The sequence below is a fragment of the Capsicum annuum genome, chromosome 6 (genome assembly GCF_002878395.1).
Source record: "Capsicum annuum cultivar UCD-10X-F1 chromosome 6, UCD10Xv1.1, whole genome shotgun sequence".
Lineage (NCBI taxonomy): Eukaryota > Viridiplantae > Streptophyta > Magnoliopsida > Solanales > Solanaceae > Capsicum > Capsicum annuum.
The window spans coordinates 207,860,449-207,870,803 of record NC_061116.1 but is presented as its reverse complement, the minus strand read 5'-3'; the positions used below and the strand labels follow the sequence as shown (position 1 = coordinate 207,870,803).

At 34.6% G+C, this 10,355-nt stretch overlaps 1 protein-coding gene across 1 annotated transcript; it reads right to left on the bottom strand.

The window, feature by feature from the left end:
• Positions 1 to 1,432: 1,432 nt before the first annotated feature.
• On the bottom strand, positions 1,433 to 9,644 carry LOC107855422 (phosphoethanolamine N-methyltransferase 1). The gene is given in 14 exon segments (XM_016700437.2): positions 1,433 to 1,750; positions 1,752 to 1,784; positions 1,876 to 1,974; positions 2,288 to 2,431; positions 3,114 to 3,251; positions 3,425 to 3,562; positions 4,915 to 5,036; positions 5,286 to 5,388; positions 5,479 to 5,577; positions 5,907 to 6,050; positions 6,735 to 6,872; positions 7,045 to 7,182; positions 8,411 to 8,538; positions 9,482 to 9,644. Coding segments are annotated over 14 exon segments (1,479 nt in total). The 5' UTR covers positions 9,492 to 9,644; the 3' UTR covers positions 1,433 to 1,705.
• Between the last annotated feature and the right edge of the window lie 711 nt (positions 9,645 to 10,355).

The following is a 10,355-nucleotide window of genomic DNA, read 5'->3' as shown; positions in this document are numbered from 1 at the left end:
TCAGTTAAAATATATTTTTCATCAAAAGGAGAAAAACACTTATTAAAGTCATTATTCTAACAATTATCTTATTTTTTAATTAGAAATTATGTGGTGCAACTAATAATTCGATAATATTATTATTCACTTAAAAATTCTCCCATTTGTTGATGTCTAATACTTTTATTAAAACACACTCCAATTTGCTGATATATTTACTCTGAAAAATATTTTTCCCTATCAAGACACATATATCGATGATGGAAAGTGATACATTGATTTTCAAAAAAAGTATTTGCAAAAAGAATTTTATTACATGTCTAGTAACCTAGAAATTAGTTAGGCTACTTGTTACTATAAAATAAACTACTGATATAAGAAAATGTTACACAATAAAATATATAATAATTAAATTGATAAGGTAATTAAATCTTGATGGGAACCATTAATTGATTACATACATATTGTTTGAATGATGATTTTGCATGGTATGATTTGGTATTATTAAGAGAACCATGTTTATATTGATGATTTTGCATGATTATTACTACTTTATCTTTTATCATAAATTATTTAACTCCACCTTCTATCACTACTCTCACTCTTATCATAAATTATTTAACTCCTCCTTCTATCTTGACATCACCCCACCAGCCACGCCCCTCCCTCTAAAACAAAATATTTGTTAAATTTCTTTTTAAGAAAATTTAAAATTTTTCTTTGTCCCACCTCTATCTCTATCCCGACCCTACCTCTTATCAAATCCCCAGCCTAATTTTCTTAAAAAAAATTATTTTTTTTAAAAAAATTTTTAAAACTTTTTCTTATTCCAATCCTCATCCATCTCTAGCCCTCCCCCACCACTTACTAGCAACCTTTCTCGCACCAATTTTTTTATTTTTAAAATTTGTTTCTTCAAAAGTTCCAAAAAAATATTCTTACGCCTCCATCACCTCCCACCCCCTATCTTATTCATACTCATTGTTTTGTATTAAATATATATAAATATTTTTAGAAAATATTTTTTTATTTACGTAACGAGCACAAGAAAATAAGTAAAAAACAATTTCTTTTGCTAGATTCTTTTTTTTTTTTATATTCCATACTGAACATACCTGTAGCATACACAAAAGGTACATTCAAACTCCGTACTTGTCATTAGTGGTCACGCTTCAAAACACCAAAAGAAAATTAAATTTATTACTATAAAAAATAAAGCTGATTATATTTATTTTGATCTACTCTTGTATTGATTTTGTCAAAATTTAGATGAATTTAACAATTTAATATATTTATATGGCATAATTTGTGATAAATTAGCAAGAAAATAATTATTTAAATTTTATTAACAATTATTGATAAATTTAACATTTATAATAATTAAGGACATTTTAGTAAACTTATCAGTTACCAGTATCATACCGTCAAACCAAATAATAAAACTGCTATTAAATAATCCAAATAATAAAACTGTTATTAAACAATAGTGAACGATACAGTCCGACCAAACATTATATTGTACGATACAATATAATACCATACCATATCATACAATACCTTACATTATGTACAATACCATACCATACAGTACGTTATATTATATACAATACCATACCATACAGTACGTTACATTATATACAATAGCATACCATACAGTATGTTACATTATGAAACATGACAAACCAGTACCATACCATAGTACATTTTATTTTCTTGAAGAAGTTGTTCAAACAGCACCATAGTCCAAGAAATGTTGGAATTCCCTGTCATTCTTCAGAAGGAACCTTCTGCCATATCCAGCAAATCTGCAAGTCACAAGTAGCAAGAATACACCGATTTAATTGTCAAGTGAATAGTAACTAACAAAACAGGTAATGGTGATAAAAAAAGTCATACCTCATTTTGATTCCTTTTGTTTCTTACATAAGTTTCCATGCTCTTATAACCGACAAGAGAAAGTTCATATGATTTTCCAGCATTACATTCTTGGAAAACCTGCAATAAGTTACGATCAGAAGAAGACAATCAAACAAAATAGTCAAGTAGTTTAAGATGAGCAAAGAAAAAGCATGTAACTAATTTCGAGCGATCTTTTATGCTATCATAAAACAAGGACTTGAATAAACATTTCTAAACAAAGAGGTAACCGAGTGTTCGTCATTAACTTTCAACGCATTTATGACTTGAATACTACTGCTGCAGACTAATTGTGAAAATTCTTGAAGAAAGAAATTGTTTATCAAGGATTTCCCAGATTTTTTTTCTTCTTTTCAGGGAAAAAAAAAGATCAGAATACTTTTTAAATGACCTTTGTATAGAATCTAGGTTCCCGATAATGAGTTGGGTTGTTCTTTCCCTTGTTGTCTCCGGACTGGTGAAAGCATGTCTCTCTAAAAAATATATATCCACCAACTTTCAACCATGTTATCATTCTCTCCGCAAGGTCCTGCACCTGCAAAAAAGGAAAAAGAGTAGTTTAAAATGTTAAAAGCATTTATCAGTCAAATAAGAAATTCAAGACAAACGTACGAAGAGCAAGAGAGATCCTAAGAAATTCATATATTATTATAATCATCATCCATAATAGATGTTCCTATCTACATTTGAAAAGTGGTTTAATGACTAATATAGGCTTTTTGGGAGCACTTTTCGACAAATTCTCCAGTTCCTTACCGCCAGTGATGATACTTTCCAGTTACAAAATCTACGGGTGGACGAAGGTGGTGGTCTGGTGGATAGATTCCAGTATAGCACATTATTTTAACTTCAGCCATCCTACTGCAAGCATGATCTAGCATAGAGACTACAATTTGACTACGATATATGCAAATGCAGGTTAATTGTTAGATGCAGACTCTGTAACAGAAGTTAACAGGCATGACCAAGCGTGTCATTTCAAATATAAGGTGTCAGTTGACATAGTTTAGTATGTATCTGCCATACTTCCTCCTATTAGGATAGGCTGTTAAAGTTTTGGGTATGCCTTCTTTTTTTAAACTCACCATGTTATAGGCATGGTGTCATGCCTCCCTAGACTTGAACTATACAAATAATTTGCTGGCCATCAATTTTTGTTGTGTGTAGCCTTAGTGAACTTTTCATGCAGGAAGCAGGTACAAATTAGAAAAAGTTACCTCTTCATCAGAAAGATACATCAGTAGCCAGTTAGAGAATATCAAGTCCACAGATTCAGGTGAAAACGTTAAATCTGGTGAAGTCACATCAGCACACATAAACTTGACATTCTTGTGATGCCCGTTGATGCTTTCATTCTACAAGGAAGCAAATTAATAGATAAACAAGTATATGAAAATCCATTCACTAAATTTGTCATGACTTATCGAGCATGAAGCAGCAACAAGTGAATCTTATGAACCAACTCATTCACACGTTCATATAACAGAAACAGAAAATTCAAACGTCCCAAAGGAAAAATGCCACCAACCTCCTTAATCACTCGTTCAATAAAGTCCACTGCTACGAGCTCCCAAGCCTTCTCGGCTAAATCTCCTGTTAAACGACCAATACCAGCACCCAATTCCAACACGAATTTCCCTTCATATGACGGGAGCAGTGAAAGCACCTACATGACAAATCGCAAATAGTTTAGTGGATTGGCCAATACAGTTTCTTACAGCACATCTTGTGAATTCACAAAATGAACCATGATAAAATGATAATACAACCTTTTTAGAAATGAACTCAAAAGTTCTTAACCTCCAAAAGAGAGGTCGTAATAAGCAAAATACATCAGTCAAAAACTAAAAATAAACCACCATGCATAACCACAGAACTTAGTTAACGTTAATTGGTTTTGGATCAAAATCCCTCTGCCAATTAGTGAAGCTCAAATTCCCTACGCAAATAAGCTGCATATAATATGCAGGATTAACATTATCACGTCAGAATAAGCCTCAGAATAAGCCTCCAATAAACATAATTAAGAACTAAGCTGAATGCATCAGAAAAATGCTTGGGAACAATGGGTCAAATAAAATTACAAGGTGAAACTCATTGAACCTTCATCAGACCCAACTTATTTTGCCAGTTTTGCCAGTTCTCACTAGGAACCGAATAACAATTCTGAAAAAGTGAACCAGTTTTCCATGATACTAGAAAATCTAGTATACTCGTGCAAGTTAAACCCTTTATATTGACTGTGTCTTGAACTCTAGTGGGTCTGAATTGTGATTCGACCCCAAAATGCTCAACTTGCAACCAAATTTGGAGAAAAAATGGGAATCTGTGCCGGTTGCAGATGTTTAGTGCAACCAGTGCACGGCTGCTAAGCAACCTCGGAGAGTTGTCAATCCTAGCGTAATTTGAACGTGGTCACGTGATCTGATTCCAAATTCTATTATGTTCTCATCTATCTTATGAGCCTATTGACTTTGTACGTTTAGGAAACAATTGTGAGGTATTTAAATGGATTGTAGTTTGGAATAATGTGTTATTATTCTATTTCATAGTGGAGAACTCTCTATTAAGGCCGCCAGGATGTCAACTTGACAGAACTTGTTAAATCCTTCTGTTATTTTTTCTTCTTTATTTTCTGACCAGTAAACCATCAGTATTATACAACACTTTATCTAATGAACCCTAGGAACAGGCATGAAAAAGTAGCAGATAGCCAATCTTGATCCAGGATTTGTGACTAGTACAGAGGACAAAGACTTGCATTGCACACAATAGACCCTTGTAATCCAATCTTTTCCCGGACCCCGCGTATAGCAAGAGCTTAGTGCATCTGGTTTCCCTTTTTAGAGACAAAGACTTGCTACTAAGGGGTCTCAAGCAAAGCACCCCCACACACTTTTGGTAAATGGGAGGAACCAATCCGGTGTAGATTAATTAGGTTCCACACTCAAACTAAGTATGAAACTATAACATCAACAAGGAACATGGAAACAATTATACAGAAAGAATCATATATACCTCATGCCTATCCTCTTTATCAAGATCAGATGCTTCAAGATCATGCACATGCATCATTGCCGCCAATTTAAGTCCAGCAGTTTGCTCGATCCAATAACTCTTTTGAATCTCACGCTCTTGTCCTATTCCAACACACAAATACAAATACAAATAGAAAATAATCAAATACCAGATAAATTCTGGACTAAATTATTGCTTCTGGAAAGAAGGAACCCTAACAAGAATACCGCAATGATAATCCAGAGAAATGAACTGTTTCAGTATCTTCAGGTTCACAGTAATAATTATAGATCCTTAAGTATATTGCATGAAGTGACACAAATGGAGTTAGGGACTTGAATAGCGAAAGAGGCTCAATCCAAGAGGCATACCAATTCCTCCTGTTATGCCATTAGACTTGTACTGAACAGTGTCCAAGAAATGCGGGAATCCCTTGTCATCCTCAGAACGAACCTTCTGCCATATCCAGCAAATCTGCAAGTCACAAGCAGCAAGAATACATTGATTTAATTGTCATGTGAATAATAGCTAACAAAACAGGTAATGACGATAGAAAAGTCATACCTCATTTTGATTCCTTTTGTTTCTTATATAAGTTTCAATACACTTATCACCGATGAGAGAAAGTTCATATGATTTTCCAGCATTACATTCTTGGAAAACCTGCATTAAGTTACAATCAGAAGAAGATAATCAAACAACATAGTCAAGTAGTTTAAGGTGAGCAAAGAAAAAGCATGTGACTAATTTCGAGCGATCTTTTATGTTGTCATAAAGAAAGGACTTGAATAACATTACTAAACAATGTGGTAACTAGAGTGTTCGCCATTAACTTACAATGCACTTAAGACTTGAATAATGCTGCAGACTAATTGTGAAATTCTTTATAAACTTGCAGAAAGTATTGTTTATCAAGGATTTCCCAGAAGAAATTGTTTTCTTTTCAGGAAAATTTACTGGGAAAAAAAAGATCAGAATACTTTTTAAATGACCTTTGTATAGAATCTAGGTTCCCGATAGCGAGTTGGGTTGTTCTTTCCCTTGTTGTCTCCTGACTGATGGAAGCATGTCTCTCTAAAAAATATATAGCCCCCAACTTTCAACCATGTCATCATTCTCTCTGCAAGGTCTTGCACCTGCAAAAAAAATAGTTTAAAATATTAAGCATTTATCAGTCAAATAAGAAATTCAAGACAAATGTACGAAGAGCAAGAGAGATCCTAAGAAATTCATTTAACTCTAATCATCATCCATAATAGATGTTCCTATCTACATTTGGAAAGTGGTTTAATGACTCATATAGGCTTTTTGGGAACACTTTTAGACAAATTCTGTAGTTCCTTACAGCCAGTGATGATATTTTCCAGTTACAAAAACTATGGGTGGACGAAGGTGGAGGATAGATTCCAGGTTACAACGTATAGCACACTATTTATCTTCAACCATCCTTCTGCAAGCAAGATCTAGCATAGAGACTACACTTTGACTAAGATATATGCACATGCAGGTTACTTGTTAGATGCAGACTCTGTAGCAGAAGTTAACAGGCATGACCTTAAAATGACATGGACCAATCGTGTGTTTCAAATATAAGGTGTCAGTTGACAAAGTTTAGTATGTATCTGCCATACTTCCTCCTATTAAGATAGGCTGTTAAAGTTTTGGGTATGCCTTCTTTTTTACACTCACCATGTCATAGGCATGGTGTCATGCCTCCTAGACTTGAACTACACAAATAATTTGCTGGCCATCAATTTTTATTGTGTGTATCCTTAGTGAACTTTTCATGCAGGAAGCAGGTACAAATTAGAAAAAGTTACCTCTTCATCAGAAAGATACATCAGTAGCCAGTTAGAGAATATCAAGTCCACAGATTCAGGTGAAAACGTCAAATCTGGTGAAGTCACATCAGCACACATAAACTTGACATTCTTGTGGTGCCCGTTGATGCTTTCATTCTACAAGGAAGCAAATTAATAGATAAACAAGTATATGAAAATCCATTCACTAAATTTGTCATCACTTATTTAGCATGCAGCAGCAACAAGTGAATCTTATGAACCAACTCATTCAAAGGTTCATATAACAGAAACAGAAAATTCAAACGTCAAAACGGAAAAATCCACAAACCTCCTTAATAACTCCTTCAATAAAGTCCACTGCTACAAGCTCCCCAGCCTTCTCGGCCAAGTCTCCTGTGAAACGACCAATACCAGCACCCAATTCCAACACGGATTTCCCTTCATATGACGGAAGCAATGAAAGCACCTACATGACAAATCACAAATAGTTTAGTGGATTGGCCAATACAGTTTCTTACAGCACATCTTGTGAATTCACAAAATGAACCATGATAAAATGATAATTAAACCTTTTTGAGAAATTAACTCAAAGATCTTAACCTCCAAAAGGGAGGTCGTAATAAGAAAAATACATCAGTCAAAAACTAAAAATAAACCACCATGCATAACCACAGAACTTAGTTAATGTTAGTTGGTTTTGGATCAAAATCCCTCTGCCAATTATTGAAGCTCATTATCACGTCAGAATAAGCCTCTGATAAATATAATTAAGAACTAAGCTGAATGCATCAGAAAAATGCTTGGGAACAATGGGTCAAATAAAATTACTAGATGAAACTCATTGAATCTTTAGCAGACCCAACTTCTTTTGCAGTTCTCACTAGGAACTGAATAACAATTCTGAAGGTGCACCAGTTTTCCATGATGCTAGAAAAGCTAGTATAATCATGCAAGTTAAACCCTGCATGTTGACTGTGTCTTGAACTCCAGTGGGTCCAAATTGTGGTTCGACCCCAAAATGCTCAACTTGCAATCAAATTTGGAGAAAAAATGGGAATATGTACCGGTAGCAGAGGCTTAGTGCAACCAGTGGGCGACTGCTAAGCAACCTCAGAGAGTTGTGCAATCCTAGCGCAATTTGAGCGTGGTCACATGATCTGATTCCAAATCCTATTCTATTCTCATGTATCTTTTGGGCCTATTGACTCTGTGCGTTTAGGAAACATTTGTGAGGTCCTTAAGTGGATTGTACTTGGGATAAAGTACTGTTTATTCTTTTTCATAGTGGAGAACTCTCTGTTAATGCCTCCAGGATGTCGATTTGACAGAACTTCTTTAAATCCTTCAGTTATTTCTTCTTCTTTATTTTCTGACCAGTTAACCATCAGTATTATACAACACTTTACCTAATGAACCCTAGAAACAGGCATGAAAAAGTAACAGATTGTCAATCTTGATCCAGGATTTGTGACTAGTAGAGAGGACAAAGACTCACACTGCGCACAATAGACCCTTGACCTCACATATAGCAGGAGCTTAGTGCATCTGGTTGCCCTTGCACCCCCCCCACACTGTTGGTAAATTGGAAGAACCAATCCGGTGTAGATTAATTAGGTTCCACACTCAAACTAAGTATGAAACTATAACATCAACAAGAAACATGGAAACATTTATTCAGAAAGAATCATATATACCTCATGCCTATCCTCTTTATCAAGATCAGATGCATCACAATCATGCACATGCATCATTGCCTCCAATTTAAGTCCAGCAGATTGCTCGATCCAATAACTCTTTTGAATCTCACGCTCTTGTGCTATTCCTACACACAAGAAATTCATATTCTAAGCATCAGCAAATATCCAACTCAAACCAAAAAATAAAAAAACAAGAAACCAACAAGTTAAAATTGTGTGCACTCTAAAAACATACAATTAGATATATGATACGCGAATCACACCCCAAAAGCAGGCTATTAAGATGAGAGAGCCCAAGGTGGACTCAAAGTTCCATACCGAGCTTTCCCTCTAGCACAAGTGGGTAGCTCTCTCTCAGGTACCCTTTTCAAATCAGGTGCCCAGGCGCCTCCATGGCATAGTGGACACGAGTGGTGTCAGGTGTGGCTCTAATACCATTGATACAAACCAGGTCGAACCAAACCCCAAAAGATGGCTATAAGGTAGCGCCAAGGTTATGTAAGCCTCACATCATCTCCTCCAAGTAGCATACCTTGCAATAGGATCATAACACACAGTGGCGGAGCTACCTTTGCTCCAAGGGATTCATCCGAACTCCTTTCGACAGAAAATTATAGTACTATTTTATCCTATTTTTACGTGGTTAAAAATATTTTTTATGCATGTATAGTACATGTTGAACTCCCTTCAATTAGTTCGTATATTTACTTCTAAACCTCATCAATGAAAATCCTGGCTACCTTTGCTCCAAGGGTTCATCTGAACCCACTTTGACGGAAAATTATACTATTTTAATGCTATTTTTACGTGATTAAAAATAACTTTTATGCATATATAGTACATGTTGAACCTTCTTTGATTAGTTCGTATCTTGTTTCAATTTGCAACACTTCCTTTACGCAAAATATGATTATTTAGGCAGCGACAAACAGAGAAACATTTCTGTTTGTTGATGATCAATGTCATATATAGACTGAACTCAAGACCTTTACATGTTCTGATATCATGTTAACTGTATGTAGTGTTTTATGTAAAAGTTTTAAGTTATTACTAGAGAACATTCATTACCTGGAGCCATAGTTGTGATGGAAGTAGCTGAAGATGGAGGTTAACAACCTTCAACTGCAATGCGAGATCTAGAAAAAGTCCTTGATTTACAATTACTGATGCATGATTTTGCTTCTATTTATAGACATGACAAAAGTATTGAAAAGACACAACTCCAATGATATTTCAATTGATTATGTAACACTTCGGAAAGCAATAAATTAGTTGTACTGTAAAAATATTAAGTCACTTGGGCCTTTGAGCTATATGACAAAATAGAAGTGTAGCTGACACAAGTTTAATTATTAGGTGGAGGTGATAATTATTTTAATATAGATTAAGAAAGTTGCGGAAGTTTGAAAATAATCCACAAGTTTTTAAATTTATACTTTAATCAAATATTTACTTAATATAACGGGAAACGGAGGAAAAAAAAGAGTTGTTCTCTCTCTTCTCATCCATTATTGTTTTCTCTCTCTTAGCGATTATTGTTGTTCATTGTTGCTGCTGCTTTATTCATCATCTTCTGCTTCATTATCATCATCTTCTACTTCATTATCATCTTCATCTTCTTCTTGTTGACCATTTGTTGTTGTTGTTGTTGTTACCGCTACTATTGCTATTTGACAAATTTCTTAGGTCAAATTTTGTTTCGAACATCACTTTCCACTTTGGTATTACTTCATAGGAGACCTTGGTAAGTCAAATTATGATTTTTAGTTGAATATGTCATCTGGGTAACTGCTATTGTGTTGTTTTTCCAATAATGGATAGAACCCGATCATGAATCCAACATAAGAGCCATCTTTTTAAACAGATAAATTATCTGTTGCGACAGATGAGACATCTGTTTCAACGAAAGACTGATATGTTGGATTCATGTTTATGGTTCTAT